General features: G+C 36.6%; 1 protein-coding gene across 1 annotated transcript; it reads right to left on the bottom strand.

Annotated features, from left to right (window-relative positions):
* Nucleotides 1–10,001: 10,001 nt before the first annotated feature.
* LOC113345813 (accelerated cell death 11-like) lies at nucleotides 10,002–14,355 on the bottom strand. The gene is made up of 4 exons (XM_026589481.1): nucleotides 14,060–14,355; nucleotides 13,763–13,947; nucleotides 13,536–13,684; nucleotides 10,002–10,316 (listed from the first exon to the last, which is right to left on the bottom strand). Exons 1-4 carry the CDS (start codon nucleotides 14,228–14,230, stop codon nucleotides 10,210–10,212), a joined length of 612 nt encoding a protein of 203 aa, XP_026445266.1. The 5' UTR covers nucleotides 14,231–14,355; the 3' UTR covers nucleotides 10,002–10,209.
* Nucleotides 14,356–15,307: the final 952 nt, after the last annotated feature.

Raw genomic sequence — 15,307 nt, 5'->3', positions numbered from 1 at the left:
ATATTAATATACATAATCCTTGAAAATAAAAGATTTTAACCTATCTTTCATCAAATATTTGACAATATATGATTAACTTTTATATTTGTCAAAAGTCCATTCATTCTTTTACCAGTACGTGAATACCGATCACGAACGACTTTAATTTTGACAAAGTATGTGACAAACATAGTTCACGGACGTAAACACCAATATCCCATAACAAATTACAATATAACAAATCATAAATATTAATACTGCAAAAATATCATCTTCCAAATAGTTTTTAGAATTTAAATCAATAAACCTAAAAAAAAAGATGAAAAATAATAGTTATGTGTAGTCAAAATCATTGTTATTCAAAGCACTAGTTATGCTTCCAACAAAATCAAAAAGAAGACAAACTAGGAAACATAAAAAAAAACTCAGTTTTCCTTGATAATTTCATACCTCTGGAATGGTCCATCGAAATAGGAACCACTGATATCCTTGATCTTGTTGACCGTAGAGACACCATGTTCATGAGTTAGAACGTTAATTTTTCGATCAACAATGCGAGTAAAATGTCGAGCCTTAGCGCAGTCAAGAATAACTTTCTTCTGATTCCTAATCAAGATGTTCTGCGTACCAAGGATTTTTTCCTGTCCATCAATAAGCTGGTTTATCTGCAGTTGAAGGTTAGCAAGTTCGTTCTTTACGTCATTCCGAACGAGAATTAAATCCTTGACAGAATCTCCAATCCAAGTGTTATACTCTTTCCTTTCAAGCATCTTTTTCAGAATAAACTCTTGAGCTGGATCACTTCTTTTGAGATCTTCCTCCATAGTAGGGTTAACTTCTTCTTTGGGAACAGTTTCCATAGAATTCCTTTCTGAAGATTAATGAACACATATATGAGATATATATATGTTCAAGTGTACACCCTAGATAGAAACCCTAGAGTTCCGTGTGGAGATATAGACGTTCGTTGACTAAGCCATACGCCAAAAAACAAAATGCACCCAACTAGGAAAACTGGATACTGTGTCACTTTCAAATTTTCTCCATCCCCAAAAAGAAAGGTCACAGTGACGAAAGAAAGAAATATTAAAAACTCACATCATAAGATATCAAACATAAAAACCAATGAAAATCAACTAAATACTTGAGCATCTCTCAAATATCATCCTTGTATCTCTCAAGTTAGATACAAGAATGGAACTTATTGCTACTAGGTAGCAAAGGGAGACATAGTCTCACCATAGGTTTTGAGAGAGTAGTTGTGATTACCACTAGAATATTTGATCTCAGCATTTTTTGTCTTCCATTGGAAGTTTCCAAATTTAGGGAAATTTCTCACAGTCCTTCCTGAAAGCCCAGGATAGGAAACTTTCTGATTACAAAGTCTAGGACCTCTAGAGATCGGTTCAAGTGGATTCTCCGAAATGGGTCTTCATACTATAGACTTAGATTTACCATAGTTGTTCTTATAAGCACAGGAAATGCTTTCATTAGAAGCACAAGAATTTATACCACTGGAATGCACAAGAGCCCTATAATGATTTCTAGGGAAGATATCATTTTTATAAGTTATTTGGTTTCCTGTGGACATAAGATTCACTGTTGTAGTCGACTGACTGTTTGTTCCATTGACAGTGAAACGAAGCAAATTTTGAAGTTTAGCTATTTGTTTCCTCCTGGCAAAACAATGGATAGCATAGTGATTCCTTTTTCCACATAAAGTGCAGGTTCGTGGAGGAGAAGCAGAAAACGGGATATGTTTTAACTTCACAGCCCTGTGAGAAGATGGTAACTTATGAAAACTTTTCTCGACACAATCTTCTCCTAGAGAGTATTTCTTCATGTACTATGTCAGGAACAGTTTGAACATAAGAATTTCTCCTTAAGACAGAGTTGTCCTTTTCCAAGGACTTGCACTGTTCATGGGCTAGTGAAAGGGATGCTTCTAGTTTCTCTTTTTCAACACGAAGTCTGTAAAGATCAGATAAATGCGTCTTGATCAAACGTTTCTCTCTAATTGAGCCTTCTTTGACCATCTTTTCGAGAACATTAATTTTTTCACGCTGTAAATTAGTTTCTTGAAGGAGTTTCTCAATATCCTTAGAGAAGGACTCAATAATGTTATAGAGTACACGTTCTCGATCAATAGACTTTTCAAATTCATCGATTAGTTGATCATGATTCTGAAGATCAACAAACTCAGCAGAGTTTTTTGAGATTTTTGTGAGATCCATTTCATCTTTTTCCATTGTGTCCAATGTCTCATTGGAGGAAGAGTGATCAACACAAGATGAGACAATGTTCCTACCTTGGGATTCGGAAGAATCAACTAAGGAGCAATCCTTTGAGGTATTCCCGAGAAAACTGACATAGTTGAAAGCTTTAGAAGGGATCTTGGTATGCGTAAGAGATTCTTTCCTCTGACTCAGATTGCCACAAACACAGACTTGTAAGGTCTTGAACGTGTTTTCCTGCTCTAATACCAATTGATAAAAGCGGGGGTCTAACGACACCACCCAATATTTCTCTTAGAAATTTGTATGGACTAACTCGAATATACTTTTAAGAGAATCAACAAGACATAATCAATTAAAAGTATATCAATGAGTTTATATCTCTCTTTTGATTTGATTTACTCAAACAGGAACTGCGAGTTCTAATCAAATACAAGGAATAACTTGGATGGTACCAAAGACCAATATCCAAGGATCAATAAATGACAACCAACGGCCAAAGGTTGGATTATTCTAATTGATGATCTAAACGCACAACCTGTATTATTTCAACTATAAAGATAAAATAATATAATTCGGAAATTGAAATAACACAGACACCAGAAATTTTGTTAACGAGGAAATCGCAAATGCAGAAAAACCCCGGTACCTAGTCCAAATTGAACACACACTATATTAAGCCGCTACAGACACTAGCCTACTCCAAGATAACTTCGGACTAGACTGTAGTTGACCCTCAATCAGTATCCCACTGATCCAAGGTACGTATATAGTCCCTATGCCTCTCATCCCAGCAGGATATTGCGCACTTGATTCCCTTAGCTGATCTCACCCAAAACTAAGAGTTGCTACGACCCAAAACCGCAGGCTTTGACAATAAACAAATCTGTCTCAAACAGACAAGTTTATCAAAGGATCAATCTTTCTCCCATAGATAAACCCTAAAAGGTTTTGTTCCGTCTTTTGATAATAATCAAGGTGAACAGGAACCAATTGATAATCCGGTCTTATATTCCCAAAGAACGGCCTAGAATTATCAATCACCTCACAACAATCTTAATCGTATGGTAGCGAAACAAGATGTTGCATAATCACAAACAATGAGACAAAGATGTGTGTGATTACTTTTTATATCTTTCCTATTGGAGATATCAATCTCAAGCCAATCAATCTTATTTTACTCGTACGATAGAAGATGCAAGATCAGATCATACAACTACGATAAAAGTAGTATCGGCTTGGCTTCACAATCCCAATGAAGTATTTAAGTCGTTAACCCGGTTTTAGAAGAAGAAAACCAAAGGTTAAAGGAGAACCGACTCTAGTATGAAAAATAGTATCACACGTGAGGTGTGGGGATTTGTTTTGCAAGCATACTAGAGTTCCCCTTATATAGTCTTTCGAATCAGGGTTTGCAATTAGGTTACCTTGGTAACAAATCAATCAATATCCACTATTAGATGAAAAACTGATTTAGATTTCAAGCTAATATTTCTCAACCGTTAGATCGAAAACTTAGCTTGTTACACACACTTGACAATGGACGCTTCTAGGTTTGTTAACCGTACCCAAACGTATGCACTCGTTGGTTCAACAATAGTTAACCAAATGGTTAGCCATATGAGCATTCCATATAAACCACATTCTTCTTCACCACACCTAGTTCAAATGAACTAGTTAAAGAGTTGTTCAATTGCAAGGAAATCTCGTGTACTACACAAGACACAATTGAAGCAAAGATGATTTGATTCACTTGAATCGGTTCATAAACTGTTATAGCCACGGTTTTCAAACTGCATTCCTTAGTCTTTTTAAGTTTAAGTTTAGAAATCATCTTCAGATATATAATCTTCTCAAGTTCGCAGACTAGGTTCGCGGAGTTAAGTTACCAGGTAGAGTTTACAAACTCCAGCAGAAATTCTCGGGTTTGAGAACTTCGCCGGTTCGCGGATTTAACTTCACGGAAGTAGTTTGTCAAGTCCATCAGAAATTCTCGGGTTTGAGAACTTCGGAAGTTCGCGGACTTGTCTCACGCCATTCTTCCGGTTCTCTTGATCAACAAAGTTCGCAAAATTTGGTTCAAGGAATAATACTTATACATAAATGTGTTTCCACAACAATGCTTATGTCCACCATTGGTTATGCAATCTAGACTCGCATTTCAATCATTGAAACATTCTTAGAGGACGTTATACAGTTGGTACACCATTTCTCGTCAAAGCAATTTTCAAGATGATTGAAACATATCATGACTTTCATCACATGGTAAAGATAAACTTGGTTAAAGCGAAAAACTTACCAACTCATATTTCGAGATATAGATAGGCGAGGTATACTCGGCTCGAAATACCAAATGTGTGTAATCAGAGTCTATATATATAGCATACGACTTCTTGTCTCAAAGAGTAGGATATAGAGTAGATAGACTTTTGAGTGATAGATAAGTTCAAGTCTTCACATACCTTTTTGTCGAGAAGTTCCACCGATTCCTTGAGTAGTTCTTCTACTTGTATGATGAATCGCCATGAAGTCCTTGAGCTCAAGTATAATTTCTATCATAGTCCGAGACTTAAATATAATAGACTATAAATCAAGACTTATAGTTTTGATCACTAACATTGACAAACATGCTTGAGATAACAATGCATGCGAGTTCGACCGAGCAATGCTCTAACATATAATGGTAGTAGTAGATATATTTTCCAAGATATCGCATTTTATTGCTTTTAGGAAGACCGACGATGCCTGGGGGTAGCTGGATTGTTTTTTCTTGAAGTTATTCGCTTACACGGTATGCAAAAATCCATTGTTTACGATAGAAATACAAAATTTACCAGCCAATTTTGGGTATTTTTGGGGAGGCGATTGGGAACCAAACTGAATTTCAGCAGTACATGCCATCCACAAACCGACGGACAAACTGAAGTGACTAACAGAACCTTGGGAAATATGTTAAGGTGTCTTTGTGCATAAAAGCCTAAGCAATGGGATGTTAGTCTTCCCCAAATGGAGTTTTTTTATAATAGCATGAAAAAAAGTCTACAGGTAATTCACCATCTGAAGTGGTGTACATCCAAGCTCCTAAACTTTCCTTGGACTTGGCGTCCATCCCTGGTGTTCCTGGAAAGAGTTTTGCTGATGAACACTTGGCTGAGAGGGTGACACAGATTCATAAAGAGGTGACCGATCATCTACAAATGGCTAAAGAAGATTATAAGGCTAGAGTTGATAAGCATCGCAGAGTTCAATTTTTTGAAGTGGGTGATTTAGTGATGGTGCACCTTAGAAAGAATCTTTTCATGTTGGAACTTACCGAAAGCTTAAGCATAAGAAGTATAGTCCATTTCGCATCTAATGAAAGATCAATGAAAACGCGTATGTGGTAGAACTTCCAAGCGACATGAACATCTCCAACACTTTCAATGTTGCTGGAATTCATCGCTACTTTCCAGAGGTCGAGTCTTTTTCAAAGTGGAGGAGCCTGATATGGGACATATATACTAAGGGCTGGTTTTTACCGTTTACGGGTCATGGACCTGAGTCCATGAGCATTATCATTTCCGTTTAGTTTTCTATTAAAACCATAAACTGTCGTTTTTCTCTTTAGCTTGGTTTTAGCTCATCTTTATCTGATTGATGAAACTGTTAAGTTATTGGTTATTTCCATTGATTGTTGATTAACTCTTGGATTAGAGTCATTATATTCGTGTCTGCTCCTGGATTGGATTGTTTATCGTTTCTTATACCGGAGTGTATTCTCCGTGTGGTCGATTGTTTTCAATTGCTTCCGCTATGCCATATCATGATCAAATGTACCCGGTAGTTCTTCGTCGATCATCATGACATTAAAACCCATTTCTAATCTGGATTATCTGAATACAATGCGCCACTTACTTGCTCACAGGAAAATATCTCAAGAGAGAAAAAACTATCAACATATTATCGAACAAATACACTTGAACTGTGTACCAAACCTAGCTCTGATACCCGAACTGTCACACCTTCAAATGCCTCTTTCAAATTTATGCGAAAGTGTAACCCGGAAGCACAGTGGTTCCGTGAATCAAGCTTCACCCACCTGCACTTCAGCCTGACAAGTTTTCACCAATGCAAACAGCCAACTCTTCAGTTCTACAACGGAAGTCTTTTAGCCTTCTTTCACTTCTCTTTACTTCTCAAATGCACCCCATAATGCATTCAAACATTGTCATACATTTCCAACAACCATCATTCAACCAAGAACACCTAGAAAATCACACAATCAACTATTTTTATTGCATCAAAGGGAAGAAATACAAAACTTTTTCACTTAGGGTCTTACACAGACTTGTTCCTCTTGATCCAAGTAAGCCTGATTATCTCTCAATTTGAGTCTCACACTATCCTATGTAAGCCTGCCGATTTTCCCATGACTTATACAGCAGCTTTACTTGGCCAAAACCATGCACAACCGTTTCACGCGCATGGGGAAGTCATTTGTCCCATAAAGTAGTTTCATAATCTTATATAATTGTGCTAACTGGCCAGTTTCTCTCTAAACGGGCGTCATTGACTAACACCTGTTCCTCTAACATTTATGAACACTCTCACACGCTTATAAACTTTCTTTATAAATGTTCTACCTTGTCTCGCATCATTTGCATGCTTGTGATGCCCGTAACCAACTTGAGCCGTAATACGCCACTGTTAAGCTTTACAGAACGTAGCCTCCATATTAAACTACTATTGCGCTTTACTGAACTTGGCCTCCATATTGCATAACTGTTACGCTACAATAATCTCGCTACTTCCTTAACTCATTCTGGTTACTCATGCGCCATATCCTTCATTTAGCTAATTTTCTCGGCAATAGCAATGTCACTCTTGCATTACTAGCTTGTTTGCATTACTCAAGATTTGGACATCTTTGAACTAATATATAGACAAACCCTTGGCCTATTATACCTTCTTGCATCATCCTTGAGTTTGGCCAAACTCAATTTCACGGATTTACTAAATGCCAACATCGCATGTTGTATTTGTAAACTTCGTCCTTGCCTTTCCTTTACCTCAATGAAGCCTCATTGTGCCGGCCAATAAGCTTCATTACTTATCAAAATTTATTTACAGTGTAGCGCTACCTTTGTGTGTCACTGTCCTTGTAGGGTCTTTCTATCTCAGCACTTGAAAATTTATGCAGTATCACGCAATCATTGTCGAACACAGACTTGACCTGCAATACTTTAACGTGCAATTATTGTGCGTCACTTTCCTGGCAGATCATAGTAGCGACTTAGGAAGTTATGCAGGCATTGTGTCTGCAAACTCTTCTAAGACCTCAGCTATACCATCCTCAACTTCTACTACCTTTCCTGGTTTGATCTCAACCAACACGTATAGGAAAGTAGTCAAGCCTTTACATAGACCTTCTTTCAATTGAATCTCAAAAAAACATGGCTTAACTTTCTTGTTTGGTTCACCACTTTGTCTCATCCTTGGGACAAAGCATGGGTATTGAATGTGCTGAATCAATATCCCATCTTCATGAGGCAATGGCGATGCCTTCGTCGCGCAAAACAAATTCATACACAATATAAGGTCATAATCATCCATAATCATCACTATAAAATCTAGTTTTCCTTTCTGTTCTCCAACTTGAACATCTGCATTGCGAACTGTCCCTCGACTGGTTTGTGGTTCTGACTTATCATCTCTGATGGTGTGTACCTTAATCCCTAGTAAGAAACTTATGTTGCGATGTTATCCGATGCTAACATCATGTTGAGCCTTCCCAGCATCGTGATGTGTCTCATCATCACTTGCAGCGTCTCTGGTACCCTTAGTGTAGTTCTGATATTTAGAACAACTCGTTTCATCCTCATCAAGTTGTTCCGAGGACATCCTTCGTGTCTGAGTATTGTTTGTAGATTCTTGGATATAAGGTTCACATACCTTTAATGCTAACCTTTGGCCTGATCTTCTCCCCATCCTTTCTAGACATTGTACTCTTTGTGTGGATCCTTAACTTCAAATACAATTCAAGGCCAACTTCAAAAACATCAACAAACTCAATCGGCCTTTCATATTCCAACGTGAACAGAAAGACCCTTAACCAGGGCTCTGATACTCGAATTGTCATAGGTTCAAACTACCCAAATGCAATAGCCAGCCTTGACAATAGCACTATGATCCACATCACAATTCATCCAACTCATCCTTAGCCAATTTCTTCACTTCTTGGATAAAACTATACTCAGTCCATACTAAATAGAGGTTTTACTCACAATTTATTAAATCCTTCAAAAGTGTACACACACTCCGCTTGATGCATAAAACAGAAAGCAAAAACAAAGGGACAAATGCACCAATAAAACTTAGCTTTAATCTTGGACGAAGACTTATTATTATTTCACACTTGGGTTTACACAACTCTTCTTGTTCCGGACACCCAACCCATCATAATATCAGGCTTATATAGCCTTACGAAAGCTATAGACAAGTAACTGACTAGCAGTTACGGATTTACTTTACAAGGCAGTTTGCCAACCGTGCCAACTTTCCAAACTACTCTCCTAAATCCTAACAAACAGTTCATATCCTTAGAATCGTATAAACATTCTTTCCGTGTAACCAACTTATAACTGTCAATACCATGTGCCCAAAACTTGTCACCTAACCTTCATGCGCAATGATATCTTTGACCGGACAAAGTACAACAATCATTGCTGAGAATTAATCCCCCGATGATGCAAGTGTGCTAATCCAAGTCTTGCTTTCATTCGTGCATGCCACATGCATACATGTTATATGCCAAACTCATTTGGAACCTATTATGCCAATCTCGCATCTTTGGCAATGTCCAAACCCCGTTTGGCACATGCCTTTGCATAGCTGCAACTATGAATGCGCCACTGTATTTCTGGTTTATGCCATGTTTCCAGTAATGGACAACTATTCCGAATTACTAGGCCGCTTAACCAACCGGTCATAACTATGTAAGTTGAGTTTTGTTCTTTCCTAGAATTTGTACAAATTTAGGTGAACATTATTATCAATTGAGACGAAGCCCCGCCACACAAAATAAAAATAAAAAAGGCATCACCACGGGGCGGGGAAAATCCACGCGCACACCCAATAGAAAATGCATCACAACGCCACGCCATGCTCGTCAAATAAAAATTGCATCGCCACGGGATGGGGCGATGCCCCTGGCACACAAAATCAAAAATACGGCTAAAAGAAAGAAAAAATGTTTGGTGCATAGCACAGGCACAAATCTAGCGTATTTAGTTTTAAAATGAAATTAGAATGCGGCTGTACACACCATAAAATACCTTGACACGTGGAAGGTGATTAGAAGCCGCGGCCGGATACAAACATACAACAGCACATACCGAATCAATTCTAAGTCTGCTTAGAATCTAAGATAATGTCATTTTGATAATAAATGAATATCCCTTTTCCCTGGAAAACATAAGAGATAAGGTGGAGAGAAGGGGGACTTTTTGTTCGGCTGGAAAAAGAGAAATAAGCCTTCGTTCACTCAACACCCTCACTCTCACAACATCTTCACTGAACTTCATTCTTAATAATGGGGTTTATCAACCTTGTAACACCAATGAATAATAATACCTATCTTTGTTTTATCCATGGACGTGGACACTCCGTTGTCGAACCACGTTAATTATCTTTGTGTGAATATTTGTTATTTATTTGTTTATACTTTACTTTCTATTTACTGTTGTGTGATCCGAATAGATTAATGGTCCATTTGATTGTGATACTAGATAAATGGTATTCACAACCGCAGAAAGACAATCCGTTATGGTGTTATTCATAGAAACAAACACGAGAACACAAAGCGTCCACGAAAATTCTCTGCAGGCAAGAAACAATTAATGCACAAACTTAAAAGCACTTGAAGCGATGATCCAATCCAATAGCCAACAGAGGATAGAACACTGATAAGTTTTCATGATTGAGGTTGTCCTTGAAATGTTGTCTCCTATTCTGAGTTTCACCCTTCTAAACTGAGTTCCATTGAAATGAATAAGTTGTTGATGTATTGAGTGATAAGACTGGCTGCTTCCACGATGACTGTCATTTTTGCTCCGCACGATGCCTCTGTCAATTAAAAAGAAAAATGAACAAAGAATAAACTAGAAAATAATTAACTGTCATTCCTTTTATACGAAAATAACTTATTTTCCGTTTTTCGGAGCAGTATAAAAAATTCTAAACCAGCGGCCCCTTAACTCCTCGAAACCAACTCCCTGATGTGAAATGTTTTTGGCAGCTTGGATATGAAAAACCTTGTCCAGGTTAGAATATTCGTTGATTTATCCAAGACTTATATACAAGCTCAAATGGTGTTCTTAAATGGTGTTTGTTTTCCACATTGGGTTAATGCAGTATGTTGTGCTAAATTAGTTAATTAAAAAATAAATGAAAACCAAACCATATAAATTTATAGTTTTGAGCATAAGAATATTTTAAATAAAAAAATGAGTTATAAAATAATTATCTAACTCAGAAAAGGATTAAGGTATTCCAGGTTTTACATAAGTACAAAAACCCTACCTTTCTAGCCTCCTAAAATCTAGGGAGGATACACTATTCTTATCTTGACATGGAATAAGCACAGACACAAACACAATATGCGGTTATTAAGGGAAAACCCAACCTAGGTTAGGATATCAAGGCTTCCAAAGACAACCTTATGGTTCTCATTCAAGTTTATCGTTTTTATTTACACTAGCACGCAACTCGTCTACCCACTAGGTCATGTGGGAATTTTTAATTTGATGTCATGAGACTTCGCCCGGTCTGGAGTCCAATTTTGTGCATATTCTTCTAAAGAGTGTGCACAAAACAAAACAACTTTATTGGTTGTTCCAACACAACCGTTTTCTAATTAATAAAATTATTTTTTTAAAATATATATTTCATTTTAATATTAGAAAAAAAAAATAAAAAAATATGCATCATATCTAAGATCCCTATAGTGATTTAATTTAGAAAAATAATAATTATAACAGTCGGGTTATTTAATTTTATGCTAAAATAGTTCTCTCAGCCGATCAAAAAACCATGACTAGTTTGATCATCGTTCTATATTAAATTTAAGAAAGCATCACCATTGATATCACTAGTAAAGACATCATATTTATCCCAAATGAAATGATACTAGTGATTTCGGCCGATGAAATAATACCAAATAATGATTACAGCATACAGTTCAGTCAATTGAAAGTTCATGCTCGAGGTATACTGTGATGATTTTATAATCACATTTCGCTTAGCTTTTATACTACAATTAGAGCATCTCCAATAGCAGCGGGTGTTAAAAATCCTACCTGGAAATTTAGGTTTGACCCTTTAAAAACCTTATGTGATGAAATCTTAACTATTTAATTGTATTTTAATTAATTATCGAAGATAACAACTATGACATGGAGGTCATTGGAGGTTAAGATAAGACTTTCTTCAAAACCTTCACAATTAGTATGTCATCACTCATGTTTTGTTGGACCACTGTTAGAGATGGTTTTAGTTAAAATGAAAGTCTACAATCCTATGTGTCACTAAAAAGTAAATCTTACACCATCCATTGGAGATAGGAGTGTAAATAATACCCGAAAATACTCAGCCTGCCTGTATCCGCCCGAGCCCGCCTGTACCCGAAGTAGCCCAAAGCCTGTTATGGCCCGTCATGGACCACCCAGCCTGGCCTGGATTAATTTATTGGGAGGTCTCGGGCTTTGCGATTAATTATGATACCCGACCTGATACCCGGCCTGGAAGCCTTTTATGTGCCATTAATCATTTAATATCCTCTTAAAAAGACTTAAAAGTTACAATTTTATAATTGTCAATTTTGTGTCAAGAAAAATAAAATATATAATTGTTTTTTTACTTATAATTAACCTTTTCAAAACATTAATGATAATATATTTTCTTATTAGAAAGTTTATTGTACTCTAATTAATTAATTATTATAGGCTAAAATTAAAAATTTGTCAGTGTAATTTAAATATAAAATAATACTATCACTTACGATATGCGATGTTGGAAAGGAAAGGATATTGTATTTAATACCGTTCATTTGAAAATTTAAACTTAAAAAAAAAAATCAAAATAGTGGCCTGTCCAGCCCGATCTGACCTGCCCGTATAAAAAGCGGGTTTTGGGCGGTCTTTGGGTAGCAAATTATCTACTTGTGCCCGGCCTGTCCGGCCTGAATTTGTTTACTGGTTCACAAATATTAAGCCTGGCCTGCCCGGCCCGTCTTAGTTTTTGGATCGGACGGCCCGGCCTGCCCGAATTTACACCCCTAATTGGAGATGCTCTTAAAGGGGTTTTATCATTTATTAAGCGGGATCAAAGTAATAGATGGTGAATACCTAAATGTCTGTCATTATAGGTACTGACTACAGTTGAAAAACAATGGCCTTTCTTTACACTTTGCAGTTTGCAGTTGAATATGGAAGTGGAGAAAGCTAATTTTACGCAATTATTAGAATTTCCAAACAATCACTAGTATATTTTAAACGATATTCACCGTTAAATTGTTGTAACTGTTTCCTTTCTTAAATCACTATATTTTAGGAAATCTTGGGTGCGGTGTATATTTTCTTTCCATTTTTTTTTTTGAAATAAAATTAGATTTACCTAAAAAGAAAATTAACTAGAAAACGTTTATTTTGGAACAACCAATAAGATTGTTTTGTTTGTACACACTCTTTAAAGGAGTGTGCACAAAATTGGTTATATGGAATAAACGTGAATTTTTTTAATTTTTTTCTTAAACATGTTGTAGAAATATGAAATAGAAGCTCAATCATTAATGACTAAGGATTTTGTTGACCACCCAAAAAAAATAGGAGGATGAGCGTTATCTTTTAACGTGGAACCAGAGATGAAATTGATTTTATAAGTGGTTTCGTTTATCGCCCAATGAGAAAAAGAATAAGTGTAAATCTCAACATTGAGTGAGAGATGAATTAGTGTTCAGGCCTCAGGGGTATTGACGGATACTAATGATGGTAATTGACAGTTTGACACTAATTGGGTGTACTAAATGGGTACCCTATTTAGCAATCTTTTCCGAAGGCAGTTTTGGGGATATGATGATGTTGACTTTGAATACTACATGAATGTGTAAGCACGGACCAAGTTAATCTGAATGGCTTGGTTGAGGCTGATCGGTGTAAACAAGATTGAAATCGGCCTAATTTAGCTAAGTTGACCTCGTCGGATATATTAAAAGAATATTAAAATGAAATTTAAAAGAAAAAAGTATTTGATGAAAATGTCTCATCGGATATCTGAACTTTATTTTACCATCTTCCTGTAATGTGACAAGGAACTGCGCCTGGGTGGGAATGAAGGATGCGTAGTTTGTGAGCGTAGCCTGTAAGCCCGCACCATGTTGTTGACCAAAAACTGTCGAGTAAGCCACCAATCCTTTAGATGCCCATGAACTCTCACCACTGCATGCACTTATGTTATGCATCAATAATATCACAAAGGCACATCAATTTTATTGTTAATAGACGAGAAAAACTTACGCATCATCAAAATTTGAAGCTACAATCTGCTCAAACAAAATTTTCACCATCTCAATAATCCTCTTGAGTCTGAGAAGATTTCTTGAGTGACTATTAGCAGTCCAAAATTCGTTTTGTTCATTGTCTGCCTCCACCATTGATGTTAATGTACGAAACAATTCTGACGCTCTATTGATATCATCAACCTAGTACAGAGAACAATATAAAATCTAATAAGCATCATTCGAGTAAGATTTTTTTCTTTTTCTTTTACATGACCATATATGAAAAGAAAGGAAGAGAGATCAGATAAGTTACTTTCTCAGCTACGTCGTTTACTGCGAATGTGAAGAATGGACCTAAGAGGCGCACGAGAGAAGTAATGTAAGAACATGCTTGAGCAAAAGGTTTCACTTCCATATCTCCATCGACAGTACTGGCTGCTAGGTTCCTGAATGCTTCGGACATATTTCCCAAAAGAGTAGGCATGATAAATTAATACTAATATAATCTCAAGCTTAAGGTTTACAATCTATAAGTTGGACGATGTTATTCATCTAAAGGAGGAGGGTATTTATAGTAAGCCGAGATTAATATCAGGGATCTGAGTTCTAAATTGGTAAGAAAAAAAGGTGATACTCCCTTGGTCTTTTTTTGTAAATTTTAATTAAAAAATGAAAAGAATGAATTTTTTGGTATTTTTTCTTTGAGAGAATGGGTCAAATGCCAAGGGTCCAAAATTTCTGCCTGTGCCGGACGGATGGTTTAGCAGGGTAGGTTTGGTGTGGACCACTGTGTTATATAACCGGCGGAATATAAATCATTTTCCAACGGTTGATGATGTTTATAACAGAGTTAATTCATCCCTTGTCTTTTTTTTCTTTTTCTTTTTTTTTTTTTTTGATACAAATCTTATCTTGGGTACGTGTATCTGGCGATAGTGTCGACACATTTGCCAAAGGGATGTACAAATTTCCGCTATAAAACTAAGACAATGGGTTCCGAATCCTAGCGCAGACGTCTACATTCTACAGACCGTGTACCGTCTGGTGTGCACGTCTATGTGTTAGAGACGTCAGTGATGTCACACTACATTATATACATATGACGCCCGCCAACAACTTCAGTGTAAAATATGTTTTAATAATGAATGCGACGACTAGTCGACAAGTTGACTTATATCGGTTGTGTTAATACGGAGTAATTTTTAGTTTAGGTTAGGTAAGGTATGTACATCCGTTGAGATTAAAGCCTCCCTGTTGTCATTGGCCTACGTAAAACCGTACGAATTCCAACTATAAAATTAGACAAGGGGTGTAGATCGTCTGTAAACATGCGGATGGCGTACCCCTTGGCTCACTTGAAAAGTTGATGAGATTATCAATGCCGTTTACACTCCACACTTTTTAATTTACTCTATCCGTAGCTTTCTCTGGTCTTACAGTCAGGACACGCAAAGAAGGATGTGGGTTTAGGGATAAGATTACTCGTAGGTGTCTGATTAGTGGGTTACTAAAGTAATATGATTACTCTTTTATTTATACGTCGGTTTCGTTAATGGTGGTT

The sequence above is a fragment of the Papaver somniferum genome, unplaced genomic scaffold, assembly GCF_003573695.1.
Source record: "Papaver somniferum cultivar HN1 unplaced genomic scaffold, ASM357369v1 unplaced-scaffold_84, whole genome shotgun sequence".
In the NCBI taxonomy this organism is placed as follows: domain Eukaryota; kingdom Viridiplantae; phylum Streptophyta; class Magnoliopsida; order Ranunculales; family Papaveraceae; genus Papaver; species Papaver somniferum.
This window is presented reverse-complemented; position numbering and strand designations above follow the sequence as displayed.

What these genes read in the sequence shown, in the direction of transcription:
- LOC113345813 (XM_026589481.1), bottom strand. Translation starts at nt 14,230, where the DNA reads ATGCCTACTCTTTTGGGAAATATGTCCGAAGCATTCAGGAACCTAGCA. An exon ending in TAAACGACGTAGCTGAGAAA is followed by an intron (nt 13,948 to 14,059) that starts GTAACTTATCTG and finishes TCTCTGTACTAG; the next exon opens with GTTGATGATATCAATAGAGC. An exon ending in GCTTCAAATTTTGATGATGC is followed by an intron (nt 13,685 to 13,762) that starts GTAAGTTTTTCT and finishes AAGTGCATGCAG; the next exon opens with TGGTGAGAGTTCATGGGCAT.